Below are 19,738 nucleotides of genomic sequence, written 5' to 3' on the forward strand. Positions count from 1 at the left end.
GCAGTCAATTTGATCCCAGAAACTACTCTATACTCCACGTTCTGGTCTTCATTCACACTGTTCTGGACCAGATTCTAGCTCTCAGAACCCTAAAAGGGTAAGTTTATCCATGCTTTTCCAAAGACCTATAAGGTTTGCGTTCCCACATTAAAACCTTTAGGCTGCATTTACACCTGAGCATAGCATCTTTAAGCATTTTTCTGGCGTTTTTTTCCCACGTTTTTCCCACTTTTTAGACAGCGACTTCGGCGCATTTTTATGCACGACCTGCGCGCGTTTTTGAGCTTTGCCATTTTTTATTAGTCAATAGAGAAAACTATCATCTGTTGCTTTTCCCTTATCTTTGTTTCTTTTTTGATTATTATTATTCATCAATTATTATTTTGTTTTTGTTAGGGTAAGGGGTTACAGTTAAGGTTAGGTTAGGATTAGGGGTTAGGGTGTCATGTACCTTGGTTGGAGGCCGAGTTGACGAGAGGGCTTCCTGTGCGGCTTTGGTCGGTGCACCCATGAATGTGGTGACAGAGGTACAAGAGTGGTCAGGAGGCGCCTGTGTGTCAGTGCACACTGGATATTAGCCTGAGCTTGTCTTTGTGCTGGCACATGGGCACAAGCATTAGCTGTATGGGAATGAGCAGTAGCTGCAGAAGAATTAGTATTAGCTGAACTAGCTTCCTGGCATAGGGTTATTTATTTTTTGTTAGGGTTTTGATTTTACTATTATTATTATTATTATTATTATTATTATTATTATTATTACTATTAATAATAATAATAATAATAAATACTTGTAAAATAAATACACAAATAAATAAAAATAATCATAAATAAATTATAAATAAATTCAATAAATGAATACTAAGTAATAGTTAATATATAATTAACCCATAACCCTTAAAAAAAATAAAATACTAATAAATTACTAACCCTAAATACCCTAACCCTAACAAAAAATAAATAAATTACTATTATTATTACTGTTATTAATAATATTATTATTTTTTTTGTTCAGGTTTTGGTGTTTATTATTTATAATGTATTTAATATTTCTTAGGGTTAGGGGTTAATTATCATTTATTTATGTATTATCACATATTAACCAAAAATCATCATAAATTATTTGTGAATTTCGTTTACTTTTTTATATATAATATATATATATATATATATATATATATATATATATATATATATATATATATATATATATATATATATATATATATATATATGTATGTATGTATAATAATTTTTTTGATCAGCAAATGAGCAGCAAATCGTGCACATTTGCGCGACAAAACGCACAAATGCACACAAACACGTGCAAATTGCATGTTTCTATTAATTTGTATGAGAAGAAAAACACGCCAAAAATGCTCAAATCTGCCTGAATCGAGCTATAAAAAAAGCTCCAGAACTTTTTTGAGCTTTAGGCGTTTGGCTTCAGGCAACTTGGAGTGGAGATGTGAACCATCTCCATAGAGAATAATTGATTTTTTTTCTCCTCCAGCATTTTGAAGTTTCAAAACCCAGAGTTGTGAATGGGGCCTTATTTAGGGTGTTTCTTGTATCAGAACCCCCTTGCAGCACCCTGTGCTCCCATGGGACCTTACCTTGGTTCTTTCTGCCTTGCAAAAATCACCCTTTGAACCCATCAGGGATATCCCCTTGGAGTCTTATGCCAGCAAAGTAACCTTTCTGATGACTCACATCTGTTAGATGTACCTCAGAACTGTGGCTCTTTCCTGCAAATTTTTCACGAAGACAAGGTTGTATTACGCCCTAGACCATCTTTCCTTCCAAAGGTGATTTCAGCGTTCCATCTCAATGAAGACCTTGTTCTGACATTCTTGTGTGAACATTGTCAGCATCATTAGAGTGTACCTGAAAGCTATCGCTTCCATCAAAAAAATGGATTGCCTATTTTTCCTATCCTCGGGTCTTCCCAAATGGTACCCTGATTCAAAATTCACCTGATCTGTTGGGGCATCCAGGGCCTTTAAGCCTGCAATATATGGATCGAAATTTGGCTGATTCAGCTGAATTTCGATCCATAAATGGTCACCCAGGTTGTACAGAAGTTGATCTATCGACTGACTTCTGTACAACCACCCTGTCGAATAAATGCCGCTGCTATAGCTATAGACCAGTGTGTTCTAATGGCGGGGAAGTCTCCCTGCCATCATAACACAATAGCTCAGTTGGAGTGATTCCACCATCCACCTCGGATATGAGGATGGGGGAATTGGGTCAGTATTTTTCTTTCAACCCGCTGGTTGAACGAAAAAAAAAAAGACTCATTTCAGCTTTAAGCACCAAGCCTCTGTTGCCCAACTCTGTAAGGCCACCACCTGGTCTTCTGCTTATACCTTTTTTAAAATGTTAATAGGTACATATTCAAACTTCTGCTGCAGCAGCTCTCGGCTGCAAGGTACTTGCAGCTGCACTATGAACCTGGGTCTTTTACCCCTGTTAGTTCAATTGGCACTGTTCTGTTACCTAGTTGTTGCCCACTCTTATATTCATTGCCTTGGGATGTTCCAATTTCGTATGAATAGGTTACCTGTGTTCTGTACTGTACAGTTAGATGAGAGGAATTTTGAGTTACCTGCAAATTCCATATCTTGGAGTACAGTACAGGACACACTCCCTATACCAGGGATATGCAATTAGCGGACCTCCAGCTGTTGCAAAACTACAAGTCCCATCATGCCTCTGTCTCTGGGTGTCATGCTTGTGGCTGTCAGAGTCTTGTTATGCCTCATGGGACTTGTAGTTCTGCAACAGCTGGAGGTCTGCTAATTGCATATCCCTGCCCTATACTCTCCTTGTTACTCTGCATTACTTGCTACAAAACTCTGAGTGGGGTAGGATTATAAGGGGGGTCCCCTGGTGGGCAGTGGGGGAGTTTCCAGTCACCTGAAGGTACAAGCCTATGGTATTTACAAGTGAGTCAAAATTTCTCTTTTTCACAAAAACAAACTACAGTTGCCAGTAAAGCCTGTAAAATCAAGAACAGACAAGTAATCTGTGAAAAAACAATGTACAATTTGATAGATGTCAGCAACAAGACTGTTAGCCCAAAATGTATTTAGACATCTTGGCACAGCTAAAACTTTAAAAAAAAAAAAAAAAAAGATATAAGACTAATCTAATCACCATGAGCCTTTCACTAGTAAACTGCTCATGGTGATTAGACTGGTCCTATGCTGGAAGTCATCCTTTCTATTAAAATTTTAGTAATGGTAAAATATATTATGTAACTTCTATGCATGATAGCTCGAAAGCCAGGCTAGGTTGGCATTACATTGTAGATATCTTTATAATATACAGAATACTCCCTGCTGCTTGAGAGAAAACATTTTAATCTGTACATGTTTAGATGTAAAAAATACAACGTGAGTAGCTGATATTCAATTAAAAGGAGGAACACTTTTGTTAATAGACATTGTTCAGACTTTATGAGCAACCTTAAAGAGTAACTCAACTTTTGTCGAGTAAAAATAAATAAACACAAAATGAGTAATCTCTTATTTGTAAGGCTACATTATTATAAAGAGTTAGGATTTATATTATTACAAATCTGCCTTGGTAACTGGTTGATTTACAGTATGGTACCAAATTTTCAGCCTGATTGTACCCTGACTAGGAATTGGTAAGGACACGTACTGGGCTTCAAATAACTGTATCTTTATAATCATCTAATTACCAAATTATTGATTAATGTATTGAATTATGAATTTATATTTTGCTTTCCAGATTTGTGAACATAGAATATATAATTTTTTTGTACTGAATTTCTCTAGGTTCCTGTGTTCTTCAACAAACAGAAATGACTCTTAGAAATATACGTTACAGCAAAAGCACTGAGATTGAAAATGGGCAAACCATTGAATTTGAATGTGAGGAAGGATTGGTATCAGACAATGGCCTTGAAGCAATATGTATAAATAAACAAATACAATACCCGAGATGTTATGCTGGACGTAAGTTTTTTTTATACATTTATATTTTCTTTTTTTATTTGTTGAAATATTGTTTAACTTTACATATCTACTAAGGCATAGCAGTTTGAGTTTTAAATGTAGAACAAAGATATTTTCATTCGGATTTGTAGGATACCCACACTGCATGATGCAATTTTTATAACAAATAAAAGTCAAAATAAAAACGAAAACATGATAGCACGTATCCAATTATCGTAGTGTATTCATCATATTCATATATTCTACATTTTTAATTATTTATTTATTTTTGTTTACAAACTTTTATTAATTTGTACAAAAAGTACCATCAGTACAGAAGTTCACAAAGTACAGTATAAAAATAATATAGGAAAACAAGGCCAATGAAGCCATCAAAAACTGTATATAAGAGACCAAGAGTACGTTACCTCTAAATTACCGTATTAGAATGACTTGGAAATAAAACATACACTCACTGGCCACTTTAATAGGTACATCCATTCAAATGCTTGGTAACACAAATTGCTAATAAGCCAATCACATGGCAGCAACTCAATGCATTTAGGCATATAGACAAAGTGAAGATGACTTTCTAAAGTTCAAACCGAGCATCAAAATGTGGAAGAAAGGGGATTAAAGTGACTTTGATTGTGGCATGGTTGTTGGTGCCAGATGGGCTGGTCTGAGTATTTCAAAAACTGCTGATCTACTGGGATTTTCATGTACAACCATCTCTAGGGTTTACAGAGAATGGTCCAAAAAAGAAAAAATATACAATGAGCGGCAGTTGTGTGGACGAAAAATGTCTGCTTGATGTCAGAGCAGGATGGGCAGACTGGTTCAAGATGATAGAAGGGCAACAGTAACTCAAATGACCACTCGTTACGACCAAGGTATGCAGAATACAATCTCTGAACGCACACCACATTGCACCTTGAAGCAAATGGGCTTCACTAGAAGAAGACCACACTGAGTGCCACTAACTAAGAACAGGAAACTGAGGCTACAATTGTCACGGGCTCACCAAAGTTGGACAATAGAAGATTGCAAAAACGTTGCCTGGTCTGATGATTCTCGATTTCAGCTGCGACATTCAGATGGTAGGGTCAGAATTTGGCGTTAAACAACATTAACGTATGGATCCATCCTGCCTTGTATCAACGGTTCAGGCTGGAGGTATAATGGTATGGGGGATATTTTCTTGGCACACTTTGGACCCTTTTGTACCAACTGAGCATTGTTTAATTGCCGCAGCCTACCCGAGTATTGTTGCTGACCATGTCCATCCCTTTATGACTACAGTGTACTCCTCTTCTGATGGCTACTTCCAGCAGGATAATGCACCATGTCACAAAGCTCAAATTATCTCAAACTACTTCCTTGAAGATGACAATGAGTTCACTGTACTCCAATGGCCCCCACAGTCACCAGATCCCAATGCAATAGAGGACTTGCTATCATGTCAATATGGATCAACAAATTTGAGGAATGTTTCCAACACCTTGTTGAATCTACAGTATGCCACAAAGAATTAAGGCGGTTCTGAAGGCAAAAGGTGGTCCGACCCAGTACTAGCAAGGTGTACCTAATGAAGTGGCCGGTGAGTGTATCTGCCAATATATAAGGTGACTAGGGATGAGCTTCGTGTTCGAGTCGAACCCATGTTCGACTCGAACATCGTGTGTTCAGTTGTTCGTTGAATTACGAACGATATGGGCCGTTCGCGCCAAATTTGAGTGGCGCGTCATGGCCCATAATTCACTGCAGCATCGCAGTGCATTGCTGGCTGATGATTGGCCAAGCATGCACTATGACCCGCATGCTTGGCCAATCACAGTGCCGTCTGAACAGAGAGCTGTAATTGGCCAAAGCCAAGGAGGCTTTGGCCAATTATGGCTCGGGGTTTAGTACACGCCCCACACTATATAAGGCCATCTGCACGATGGCGGTGTGTTCTGGCGTTCAGATAGAGAGAGAGAGACAGACAGTGTCATTTGTGTGTGTGTATATGTATATATATATATATATATATATATATATATACACTGTATTCAGTTTAGCTAGATCCTGTTCTTCTCTTCCTAATATACTGGCAGGCAGGTGTTTTTACAGTATTTCCAGCTACTGTACTGTGTATCCTGCACAGTCTCACCTACAGTATAGCAACCTGCAGCCAGGTGCTTGTGTAGGCTCATTGAAGTATTTCCAGCTACTGTACTGTGTACCCTGCACAGTCTCACCTACAGTATAGCAACCTGCAGCCAGGTGCTTGTGTAGGCTCATTGATTTATTTCCAGCTACTGTACTGTGTACCCTGCACAGTCTCGCCTGCAGTATAGCAACCTGCAGCCAGGTGCTTGTGTAGGCTCATTGAAGTATTTCCAGCAACTGTACTGTGTACTCTGCACAGTCTCACCTACAGTAAAGCTACCCACAGCCAGGTGCTTGTGTAGGCTCATTGAAGTATTTCCAGCTACTGTACTGTGTACCCTGCACAGTCTCACCTACAGTAAAGCTACCTGCAGCCAGGTGCTTATGTAGGCTCATTGAAGTATATCCAGTTACTGTACTGTGTACCCCGCACAGTCTCACCTATACTATAGCTACCTGCAGCCAGGTGCTTGTGTAGGCTCATTGAAGTATTTTCAGCTACTGTACTGTGTACCCTGCACAGTCTCACCTACAGTATAGCAACCTGCAGCCAGGTGCTTGTGTAGGCTCATTGAAGTATTTCCAGCTACTGTACTGTGTACCCTGCACAGTCTCACCTACAGTATAGCAACCTGCAGCCAGGTGCTTGTGTAGGCTCATTGATTTATTTCCAGCTACTGTACTGTGTACCCTGCACAGTCTCGCCTGCAGTATAGCAACCTGCAGCCAGGTGCTTGTGTAGGCTCATTGAAGTATTTCCAGCAACTGTACTGTGTACTCTGCACAGTCTCACCTACAGTAAAGCTACCCACAGCCAGGTGCTTGTGTAGGCTCATTGAAGTATTTCCAGCTACTGTACTGTGTACCCTGCACAGTCTCACCTACAGTAAAGCTACCTGCAGCCAGGTGCTTATGTAGGCTCATTGAAGTATATCCAGTTACTGTACTGTGTACCCCGCACAGTCTCACCTATACTATAGCTACCTGCAGCCAGGTGCTTGTGTAGGCTCATTGAAGTATTTTCAGCTACTGTACTGTGTACCCTGCACAGTCTCACCTACAGTATAGCAACCTGCAGCCAGGTGCTTGTGTAGGCTCATTGAAGTATTTCCAGTTACTGTACTGTGTACCCTGCACAGTCTCACCTACAGTATAGCAACCTGCAGCCAGGTGTTTGTGTAGGCTCATTGATTTTTTTTTCCAGCTACTGTACTGTGTACCCTGCACAGTCCCGCCTACAGTATAACAACCTGCAGCCAGGTGCTTGTGTAGGCTCACTGAAGTATTTCCAGTTACTGTACTGTGTACCCCACACAGTCTCACCTACAGTATAGCTACCTGCAGCCAGGTGCTTGTGTAGGCTCTTGACGTATTTCCAGTTACTGTATTGTGTACCCTGCACAGTTGCACCTACAGTATAGCTACCTGAAAACAAGTGCAGGTGTTATCGTACTAATACTACAGGCAGGCAGTTGATTCTGCTAGCTACAGTATAATCGGTGTGTGTATCTATATATATATATATATATATATATATATATATATATATATATATATATCCCAGTTGTGTGCAGCTCACTGCAGGCCAATAGTATGTCTGGAAGGCCAACAAGGAGAGACAGACAGTCACAAGCCAATAAAAGAGGGCAAGCAGGCTCAGTGTCTAGAGGCAACAGTGCTGGTCGTGGACACGGTGCATCCTCATCAGCACGTGGCCATGGGACAGGCTTGGCCTTTTTTTCGGCAGCTGGCCGTGTTTAGCCGCAACATGCGTAAGACTTGGTCGAGTGAATGACCAAGCCGTCCTCATCCTCCTCATCCTCCTCATCCTCCTCATCCTATCTCACCCAGGCTCAGGGTACTTTGTCTGGCAAAATAAAGTGGTAAAAGTGTATTGCGCTAACCATATACAAAAAAAGGGGGTGCAGCTGCTCGTATAAGCCCAAAATACAAAAAACCCAAATGTGTCATAAAATAATACAAGCGCGCATCCGCAAGTGATTACTACAAATAAAGTTAATACTTAAGTGAAAATGAATGTGAAAAAAAGTGACAAAAAATATCACAAACATATTATACCAGACAAGATATGTCAACGCCCATCTCATCATAACCTGTGTGGTAAAAGCATATATAAAGGTGTAACCTAATACATTAATATGACTCTAGCATAATGAATGAATGAGCTATGAGTAAGCACTCAGTCTTGAGTACGAAACGCGTCAGCTTATCTGTACTTTCTGCATGACAGTCTTGTTATTTTGATGATCCCATTTTTTCAATAAAGTGAAGTTTTTTGACTACATCCGGTGTGCGGCATCCAAATCTTCCCCTCCATTCAAGCTAGCATAATGAATGAACAGAATAGGAAAAAATGAGAAGTTGTGAAACAAATTGTGATACAATTTTTTTAGAGTTACATTGTATCACAATTTGTTTCATTTTTACACTTCAAATTTTTTCCTATTCTGTTCATTCATTACGCTAGAGTCATATTAATGTATTAGGTTACACCTTTATATATGCTTTTACCATACTTTGTCTGGCAAAGCAGCTGCCAACGCGGCCTCTTCCCTCGGCTCAATGGCATCAGTGACTCCTTCCCTAGCCCCACCATGTCCTCCTGAGTCGTCCCTCGAACGGTTTGACCACAGTGTTGGCTACATGCTCCAGGAGGATGCCCAGCATTTTGAAGGCTCTGATGATGATACTGAGCTATATGAAGGCAGTAACGTGAGCACAGACAGAGGGGGTGCCCAAGAAGGACAGCAATCTGGCAGTCATGTTCCCCCTGCTGCAGCATACTGCCCGGTTTGCTCCAGTGATGAGGAGGGAGGGGATGATGAGGTCACTGACTCAATGTGGGTGCCTGATAGAGAGGAGGAGGCACATCACCAACGAGGCAGGATGCCCTCCAGGAGCCAGCCTAAGGGCAGCACACTGACTGCATCACACCGCAGAGCTCCGCATGTGTAGGGCGCTGCTGTCTCTGCGCGTTATTCCAAAAGTTTTTGGTGTGGGCCTTTTTTGAGACGAGTGCATCAGATCGCATCGCTGCTATTTGCAACGTATTTCTCAAGCGTATCTCGCGTGGCCAAAACATCTCCCGCTTGGGCACCACATGCTTGACCAGACATATGTTGACCTGCCATGCAGTTTGTTGGCAAGCGTACCTAAAAGACCCACACCAAAGAACAAAGAGGACCTCTCCTTGCTCCTCATCAGCTGGAATCTCCAACCCCACTATACCTTCAGTCCTCTCTGAGACCTGCACTGAGAGATATGAAGGTGTAGAATTAGGTGTGTCACAGCCAAGTACTTGCGGGCAATCTGCTATCAGTACACTGATGTCAGATTGTACCAGGCAAATTTCCTTGCCCCAGCTGCTGCACCGCAGAAAGAAGTTCGCTCCCAGCCACCCACATGCCCAGCGCTAGAATGCTAGCTTGGCAAAATTGCTAGCACTTCAACTGCTACCTTTTCAGTTGGTAGACTCTGCCCCCTTCTGTGAGTTTGTGGAATGTGCGGTTCCTCAGTGGCAGGTTCCCAAACGCCACTTTTTCTCACGGGAGGCGATTCCAGCTCTCTACCGGCATGTGGAAGGCAATGTCTTGGCCTCACTGGACAGGCGGTCAGCGGTAAGGTGCATATTACTGCTTACTCATGGTCCAGCAGGCATGGACAGGGACGTTACCTAAGTTTCACGGCGCATTGGGTGACTCTGCTGGCAGCTGGGAAGGATGCAGGACAAGGTGCAGTAGTGTTGGAGGTTGTTCCGCCACTACGCCTCCAAAATGCCACTACTGGTGATTCTGACACACCTCTCTCCTCCACCCCCTCCTCTTCTTCTTCCTCCATGGACTCTTCCTGTGCTTTGTCCTCGGAACCAGCGGTGCTCCGTAGGCGTTTAAGGGGCTACGCAAGTACGCAGGCCAAAAGATGCCATGCGGTGCTTGAGCTGGTGTGCTTGGGGGACAGTAGCCACACTGGGGCAGGTTCAGAGGTGGTTGATGCCACGCCAACCTAAGGCAGGAATTGAGGTTTGCGACAATGGCACTAAACTCCTCTCCGCCCTCCGACAGGGACAAATGAACCATGTGCCCTGTTTGGCTCATGTCCTTAACTTGGTGGTGCTGTGGTTCTTGGGCAGGTACCCGGGCTTACAGGATGTCCTGAGGCAGGCCAGGAAAGTCTGTGTGCATTTCCGCCGGTAATATAATGCCAGTGCTCGGCTGGCAGACCTCCAAAAGGAATTTAACCTGCCCAAGAACCGCCTAATCTGTGACATGCCCACCAGGTGGAGCTCAACGTTGGCCATGCTGCAGCGGCTGCACACGCAGCAGAGGGCCATCAATGAGTACCTGTGTGACTATGGCACCAGGACAGGGTCAGGGGAGCTTGTTTTTTTTTTTTCCCACGCCAGTGGGCCATGATCAGAGATGCATGCACTGTCCTGTCACCATTTGAGGAGGCCACGAGGATGGTGAGCAGTGACAGTGCATGCATCAGTGACACTGTCCCCCTTGTCCACCTGTTGGAGCACACGCTGTGTGGAATAATGGACAGGGCACTTGAGGCAGAACATAGCCAGGAAGAGGAGGACTTCCTTAGCTCTCAAGGCTCCTTTTATCCAGACAGTGTTCCTGCATGCCCGCAGATCACACAGGAAGAGGAGGAGGAGGATTGTGTCAGCATGGAGGTGGAGCCTGGCACTCAGCATCAGTCTTTAAGGGATCATTTACAGTCCCAAGAAACCCATGGACTTGTACGTGGCTGGGAGGAGGTGGCTGCGGATCATGTCGTCCTTAATGACCCAGAGGACTCCGGACCAAATGCCTCAGCAAACCTACGCTGCATGGCCTCCCTGATCCTGCAAAGCCTGCGGAAGGATCCTCGTATTCGTGGTATCAAGGAGAGGGATCAATACTGGCTGGCAACCCTCCTTGATCCACGTTACAAGGGCAAGGTTGCGGACCTTATCTTGCCATCGCAGAGGGAGCTGAGGATGAAACATCTTCGGGAGGCCTTGCAGAAAGGTCTGTGCTTGCGTTCCCAGAGACTGGGAGTTTACAAACTCCTGTTCCTGGACAACGTGTTGCTGAGGCTTCGGTCAGTCAAAGAAGGAGCGGTGGAGAAGGTGGCCGTCTGACCGATGCGTTCAGACAATTTTTTAGTCCGCAGCCCCAAGGTATGATCGGTTTCAGCAACCATCGCCAGCGTCTGTTTTACATGGTGCAGGAATACCTAGGGGCAAGATCTGACTTGGACACCTTTCCCACCGAAAATCCTCTGGGTTACTGGGTCTTGAGGATGGATCACTGGCCAGAGCTTGCACAGTATGCAATTGAGCTACTGGCCTGTCCTGCATCCAGCATTCTTTTGGAACGCACATTCATTGCTGCTGGAGGCTTTGTAACCGATCACAGGGTGCTTCTGTCCACCAACTCAGTCGATCGACTGACCTACATAAAAATGAATCAGTCTTGGATCACCACCAGCTACCAAGCACCTGATGCTGATGTAACCGAATAATTTTTTTTGAAATGTCAGATCCCTTCAAAGACTGCCTATGCTGATGCTGAGTGACTATCCTGTTATGCTGAGTAATTATCCTCTTCCTCCTCAATGATCATGCTGATAGCTTGTAAGAACATTTTTGGTTCTGGGCGCCGCCACCAGTGCCTAAGGCCCAATTTTTCAGCCCCTGTTTAAAAGGGGCGTGTAATTACAATTTTTGATGCAATTCTTTGCAGCCGGGCTAGTTCCTGCGCTTCAACTAGAGTATCTGTGAGGGGTTGCAATGTTGTGGCACCAGTGCCTAAGGCCCAATTTTTCAGACCCTGTTTAACAGAGGCGTATAATTACAATTTTTGATGCAATTCTTTGCAGCGGGGCTCGTTCCTGCTCTCCAACTAGAGTATCTGTGAGGGGTTGCAGTGTTGTGGCACCAGTGCCTAAGGCCCAATTTTTCAGCCCCTGTTCAACAGGGACATGTAATTAGAATTTTTGATCTAATATTTCACAGCAGGGCCCATTTCTGTGCCCACCAAGAGTAACTGTGAGGACTTAGTGTTGTGGCACCAGCACCACCACCAAAGGCCCAATTTTTCTGCCCCTGTTCAACAGGAGCATGTAATTGCAATTCTTGATCTAATATTTCACGGCAGGGCCCTGTGAGGGCTTACAGTGTTGTGGCAACACCAACACCTAAGGCCCAAATTTCTGCTGAGTATATAGAGCAGGCCCCTACTTTCAAACATCCAACTTACAAATTACTCCTACTTGCAAATGGAAGGAGACAACAGGAAGTGAGATGAAATCTACCCCTAGGAAGGGAAATTCTCTCCTGTAAGAGTTAATATGGGAAAAACGTTTCTCCTTTCCACTGATGCTTTATCACCAATCCTTGTTTCACTAAAAACCCCAAATTTTCAAAAAAACATTTGTCATTGGGACAAAAAGTGAGGTGAAATCTTCTGAAGAGGAGCACAGACAGCAAAACAAATGTCACAGGGGTGATAACCCTTCCCTATGTTTTCCAAAAATCTTAAAATACATTTTTTTGCTGGAGCTAAACACATTAAAAATGTACCAGTTTAAAATTACAAACAGATTCTACTTAACAACCAACCTACAGTCCCTGTCCTGTTTGCACTGCCTGTATACTGCTGTTTAGCGTATATAGGGCCTGGTGGCCCCATGCCTTTCCTTTTTTTAATTTGGGTGCGGGGTTCCCCTTAATATCCATACAAGACCCAAAGGGCCTGGTAATGGACTGGGGGGTACCCATGCCATTTGTCTCACTGATTTTCATCCATATTGCCAGGACCCGACATTATATTAAAGCCGCAAGCAGTTTTAAATGACTTTTATTCCTTTAAAAATGTCATTTTGTGCAGGGACTGGTCTAAGCACGGGAAACACAGGCATACTATAGACACCCTCAGGTACGATATTTAAAGGAATATTTAACTTTTTTTTTTACTTTAAGCATCATTAAAATCACTGCTCCCGAAAAAACGTCCATTTTTAAAACTTTTTTTGCATTGATATATGTCCCCTGGGGCAGGACCCGGGTCCCCAAACCCTTTTTAGGACAATACCAAAAATAGGGCAAAAAGTAGACATTATTAGTTTGACAGACCTGCCCACTATCCTTGAAGAGAACTTTTCCAATTTTTGGCAGACCACATGTACCCTCTCACAGGATCAAAAATATGAGAGTGCGATTCGGGAGAGGGAGAGCCTCTAAAACAGGTAAGTGGTGGTACAACTAGAAAGATGGCATGAAGTCTCACCGAAGTTGAGTGACATCTAGTGAGCAGCTTCATGGACAGTAAAAGATCTAGTGCAGTTATGAAGGTTGGTCAGACATTCATCCCATTCCTCCATGGTAAATTGGGAGTCACAATCTACTTCTCATTTATATAGGGCAGTTCTGTCTGGGAATCAGCACGAGTCATGTACATATAGAGGTGAGAAATAAGACCTTTACCTTTAGGGGTAACCTGACAAATGTTTTCGTATAAGGTAGGGGGAGAAACCTGCATCAGGGAATGATGCATGGAGTAAAAATGCAGAATCTGAAGATATCGAAATGTCTCAAGTCAGGGAGCACATATTGATGTTTGAAGAGTTGAAAAGACACAAATGTGGAATTATTTTTAAAGTGGCACCAAGAAATCAGATTTTGAGATTTTCCCCAGAAAAAGCCTGAATCTCTGGAGAAACCTGGAATGAAAGCGGGATCACCTATAAAAGAAGCTTGAGGAGGAGTAGGAGAGACTAAAAAGTATTTTTGTTTATATAACAGCAAAAGTTAAAGAGACTGTGCAACTAAACTGTTAAAAGAATCTTTCACTGAAATGCCTGTAGCCCAAAGTATACCTGGTGGAAAATAAGGAGAGATACGGGTGGTTATTTACGAAAGGCAAATCAACTTTGCACTGCAAGTGCACTGAAGGTGCACTTGGAAGTGCAGTCGCTCTAAATCTAAGGGGTAGATCTGAAATGAGTGGAAGCTCTGCTGATTTTATCATCCAATCATGTGCAAGCTAAATTGCTGTTTTTTATTTTCCTTGCATGTCCCCTTCGGATCTACAGCGACTTTACTTCCAAGGTCACTTTCAGTGCTTTTGTAGTGCAAAGTGGATTTGCCTTTAGTAAATAACCCCCAAAGTATCTCACAAGAGGGAGTACACCCCTCACATTTTTGTAAATATTTTATTATATCTTTTCATGTGACAACACTGAAGAAGTTATACTTTGCTACGATGTAAAGTAGTGAGTGTACAGCTTGTATAACAGTGTAAATTTGCTGTCCTCTCAAAATAACACACAGCCATTAATGTCTAAACCACTGGCAACAAAAGTGAGTGCACCCCTAAGTGAAAATGTCCAAATTGGGCCCAAAGTGTCAATATTTTGTGTGGCCACCATTATTTTCCAGCACTGCCTTAACCCTCTTGGGCATGGAGTTCACCAGAGCTTCACAGGTTGCCACTGGAGTCCTCTTCCACTCCTCCCATGAGGACATCAGGAAGCTGGTGGATGTTAGAGACCTTGATCTCCTCCTTACACCCCCTTCCTGCCCAGACCAACTTTCAGCTTTCAGTGCTCACACTTTGAATGACAATTACTCAGTCATGCAACATTGTACCCATATGAAACTTACATCCTTTTTTTCACACAAATAGAGCTTTCTTTTGGTGGTATTTAATCACTAGTGGGTTTTTTATTTTTTGTGCTATAAGTAAAAAAAGACCCTACATTTTGTGAAAAAAATGCCTTTTTCTTTGTTTCTGTCATAAAATTTTGAAAATTAGTAATTTTTCTTTACACATTTTGGCTACATATCTTTGGTGAAAATAACCCAAATTAGTGTATATTAGTCTTTGTGAAAGTAATGCCCCGTACACACGGTCGGACTTTGTTCAGACATTCCGACAACAAAATCCTAGGATTTTTTCCGACGGATGTTGGCTCAAACTTGTCTTGCATACACACGATCACACAAAGTTGTCAGAAAATCTGATCGTTTTAAACGCGGTGACGTAAAACATGTACGTCGGGACTATAAACGGGGCAGTGGCCAATAGCTTTCATCTCTTTATTTATTCTGAGCATGCGTGGCACTTTGTCCGTCGGATTTGTGTACACACGATCGGAATTTCCGACAACGGATTTTGTTGTCGGAAAATTTTATCTCCTGCTCTCCAACTTTGTGTGTTGGAAAATCAGATGGAAAATGTCCGATGGAGCCCACACACGGTCGGAATTTCCGACAACACGCTCCGATCGGACATTTTCCATCGGAAAATCCGACCGTGTGTATGGGGCATTGGAGTTTACAAACTATGGTGCCAATCACTGAAAATTAATCACATCTGATCACACCTGATGTACTGAAGGCCTATCTCATTTCTTGAGACATTAACAAGTCAGGAAAGTACAAATACCCCCCAAATGACCCCTTTTTAGAAAGTAGACATTCCAAGGTATTAAGTAGCATGGTGAGTTTTTTTAAGTTGTAATTTTTTCCCACAATTCTTTGCAAAATGAAGATTTTTTTTTTTATTTTTTTTTTTTACAATATTGTCATATTAACAGGTTATTTCTCTCACAGAGCAATGGCATAAGCAGACAACAAATTACACCCCAAAATACACAGCCTGGCCACATACAAAGGCCCAACATTGAAGAAGCACCATCAGACGTTCTACGAGCATAAATGACACATCTCATTTCTCAACCACCTAATACACTTTTGATGGCCCTGGAGCACCAGGATAATGGAATTGCCTACAAAATTACCCCATTTTGGAAAGCAAACACCCCAACGTATAATCTATGAGGCATAATGAGTCTTTTGAATGGTTCATTATTTTTCCAGAAGTTTTTGGAAAATGTGGAAAAAAAATGAAAACGCATAATGTATATAGAAGCATAAATTGCACATCTCATTTCATTCCTACCTATCACACTTTTGAAGGTCCTTGAGCACCAGGACAGTGGAATTACCACCAAAATGACCCCATTTTGGAAAGCAAACACTCCAATGTATATTCTATGAGGCATGGGCTGCAGACAGGTACTCGGTTACTCTGATGGATTGGTGACAGGTACTCGGGTACTCTGATGGCCTGGTGACAGGTACTCTGTTACTCTGATGGGCTGGTGACAGGTACTCGGGTACTCTGATGGCCTGGTGACAGGTACTCGGGTACTCTGATGGGCTGGTGACAGGTACTCTGATGGCCTGGTGACAGGTACTCGGGTACTCTGATGGCCTGGTGACAGGTACTCGGGCACTCTTTTATGGGTGGTGACAGGTACTCTGAAGGGCTGTGACAGGCACTCAGATGGACTGTGACAGGTACTCAGATGGACTGTGACAGGTACTCAGATGGACTGTGACAGGTACTCAGATGAACTGTGACAGGTACTCAGATGAACTGTGACAGGTACTCAGATGAACTGTGACAGATACTCAGATGGACTGTGACAGGTACTCATATGGACTGTGACAGGTACTTTGATGGGTGGTGACAGGTCCTCTTTATTTGGGGGGCAATTAGTGTGATTGGTGTACACTGTAAACAGTAACAATTGGTGTGTGAGGAGGAGAACCTGGTAACATCTCGTTACCGGTCCGTGTTTACATTTAGTGATTGGCTGTGAAAGGATCACAGCCAATGGAACACACTGCCACCGACGTGCACGCGCAGCACAATCGAGCGCATGCGCCATGAAAAGTGGGAAGGTACCATCTGTGATCGGCCGTGACGTCATCACGGCTGATCACGTGGTAAACAGCCATGCCCAATGTCTGTTCTCCCCCTTCAGTGATGAGCGGTGTCTCCGTGACACGCCACCATTGACAGTACAGGGCTGCGTGCACACTGTCGCACGCATACACTGTTTATAAGGAAGGACATCATATGACGCCCGCCCAGAACGAGAGCCGCGCCGCCGGCGGGCGGCAAGCGGTTCACGAAGCAGTGGTTGTCTTGGAGGTGTGTTTGGGGTCGTTATTATGTTGGAATACTGCTCTGCGGCCCAATCATGCTCTGCTTCGGTATGTCACAGTACATGTTGGCATTCATGGTTCCCTCAAAGAACTGTAGCTCCCCAGTGCCGGCATCACTCATGCAGCCCCAGACCATGACACTCCCACCACCATGTTTGACTGTAGGCACACTTGTCTTTGTAGTCCTCACCTGGTTGCCGCCACACATGCTTGACACCATCTGAACCAAATGCGTTTTTTTTTTTTTGTTGCATCAGACCACAGGACATGGTTCCAGTAATCCATGTCCTTAGTCTCCTTATCTTCAGCAAACTGTTTGCAGGCTTTCTTGTGCATCATCTTTAGAAGAGGCTTCCTTCTGGGACGACAGTCATGCAGACCAATTTGATGCAGTGTGTGGCATATGGTCTGAGCACTGACAGGCTGACCCCCTACCCCTTCAACCTCTGCAGCAATGCTGGCAGCACTCATCCATCTGGTTCCCAAAGACAACCTCTGGATATGACACTAAGCACGTGCACTTAAAGTCTTTGGTCGACCATGGCAAGGCCTGTTCTGAGTGGAACCTGTCTTGTTAAACCGCTGTATGGTCTTGGCCATCATGCTGCAGCTCAATTTCAGGGTCTTGGCAATCCTCTTATAGCCTAAGCCATCTTGATGTAAAGCAACAATTCTTTTTTTCAGATCCTCAGAGAGTTCTTTGCCATGAGGTGCCATGTTGAACATCCAGTGACCAGTATGAGAAAGTGAGAGCGATAACACCACATTTAACACACCTGCTCCCCATTCATACCTGGGACCTTTTAATGCTAACGAGTTACATGACACCGGGGGGGGGGGGGGGGGGGGGGAATGGCTAAATGGGCAGAATTTGGACATTTTCACTTAAGGGTATACTCACTTTTGTTACCAAATTGGCTGTGTGTTGAGTTAATTTGAGGGGACAGCAAATTTACACTGTTATGCAAAGCTGTACATGCACTACTCATTAACATTTACAGATAGCCCAGATAGTATAGAGATAAATTAGGTAAAGAGACTATTAGTTGAGTCACAAATGAGTGTCATCAGCATAAATACGGACTTTATATTGAGAATGGGGTGTCGAATAGCCTTTAATGTCTGGGTGTAACATAATAGCTGTAGTCAAGGGTACTATAGACAAAGCAAACAGGAGGGATGGTGGGGAACCTTGGCACATCCCCCTACTCACCATAAACAACTTTAAGTTGCATCCTGGTAGTTGAATTCTAGTATGTGGGGAATTATTTTAGGCTTGAAAGCCATGGAAAAATTAGTCATAGTTGTGTAAAAGAATGGCTAAATATTGCCAGGTGACACAATTAAATGCCTTACGAATGTCTAAACTTAAGAGGAGAACCTCATGGGAATGAAGATTGGAATCGTGAATTATATTTGTAGCTAATAGGATGTTATCTGTTATTTGATGGTTCAGAATGAACCCAGATTGATGAATAGAAACTAAAGTGGAGATCACTGAAGAAAGCCTGTTTGCCAACATCTTGCTAAAAATGTTTGGATATGTTCGGGTATCAGGGACATATTGGCCAACAGCATCTCCTCTGGAAAATGACCACCTTGTAGAATTTTGTAAAAATTAGAACGTTTGGTATCGCTATAGCAGCAAATTGCTTATGCTCTAGGGCTGAAAAGCCATCAGGACGTGGAGAAAAGTTCTGCTTAAATGATTCAATTGTATTGAATATTTCCCCCTCTGTACAAGGGGCATTCAAAATATCTTGTTTAGAAGGGGAGAGAGTAGAGATCAGGATGTTAGCAAACTAGGAAAGGGCTGCGGAAGGAATAGGAGATGGCGAGAGTAAATTGTAATAGAAGTCTTTAAAGATTTTGATATCTTAGTCCTGACCATTTGTCCTGATGCGTTACATAATTTGTATATGTTGGTTACTTTCATCCAGTCATCCATAATCCATGATTGCTTTTCTTTAGCCCACTGTAACCTTGTTTTTTTTTCTGTTTAGGTGTTACTGATGGTTTTTATTTGGCTTTTCTGTATGTAAATCCCATTTCCTTTAGGCGCAATGTCTTACGATTCAGTCACAGACATTGACTCCAGGTTCTGACCATATGTTTTGTTGTGCATTTTCTGTTTTCAAGGCATATTGCTTTAAGTTTTCTAACTTGACGCTTTGCTGTCCCCTCCTTGGTTTACCAGTACGCTTTCCTTTAACAACCTTCCCATTTGATTTGTACTAACACGTAAACAGAAAAAAAAACAAGGTTACAGTGGGCTAAAGAAAAGCAATCATGGATTGTGGATGACTGGATGAAAGTGATATTCTGCATTGGGCAGGGTGAAGATGCTGGAACTTAGTTTGGTGCTGTTCCAATGAAATGTATGAAGACAACTGCCTGAAGAAAACATGCAAATTTCCACAATCATTGATGATATGGGGTTGCATGTCAGGAAAAGGTACGGGGGAGAGGACAGTTCTTCAATCTTTAATAAATGCACACCTTTATATTGAGATTTTGGACACTTTTCTTATTCCATCAATTGAAAGGAAGTTTGGTGATGATGACATCATTTTTCAGGATGTAATCTGATGCA

The 19,738-nt window shown here is 42.7% G+C and overlaps 1 protein-coding gene across 4 annotated transcripts in view; it reads left to right on the forward strand.

The window, feature by feature from the left end:
- LOC141103383 (coagulation factor XIII B chain-like) overlaps nucleotides 1-19,738 on the forward strand; it is a 1,101,294-nt gene that overhangs the window by 1,037,856 nt on the left and 43,700 nt on the right. For all 4 annotated transcript variants that reach the window (XM_073592898.1, XM_073592899.1, XM_073592902.1 and 1 more), the window contains one exon: nucleotides 3,807-3,986. In XM_073592898.1, the coding sequence (XP_073448999.1) occupies nucleotides 3,807-3,986 (180 nt within the window). The remainder of the gene's footprint in view (nucleotides 1-3,806; nucleotides 3,987-19,738) is intronic.

The sequence above is a fragment of the Aquarana catesbeiana genome, linkage group LG07, assembly GCF_042186555.1.
Source record: "Aquarana catesbeiana isolate 2022-GZ linkage group LG07, ASM4218655v1, whole genome shotgun sequence".
Classification (NCBI taxonomy): domain Eukaryota; kingdom Metazoa; phylum Chordata; class Amphibia; order Anura; family Ranidae; genus Aquarana; species Aquarana catesbeiana.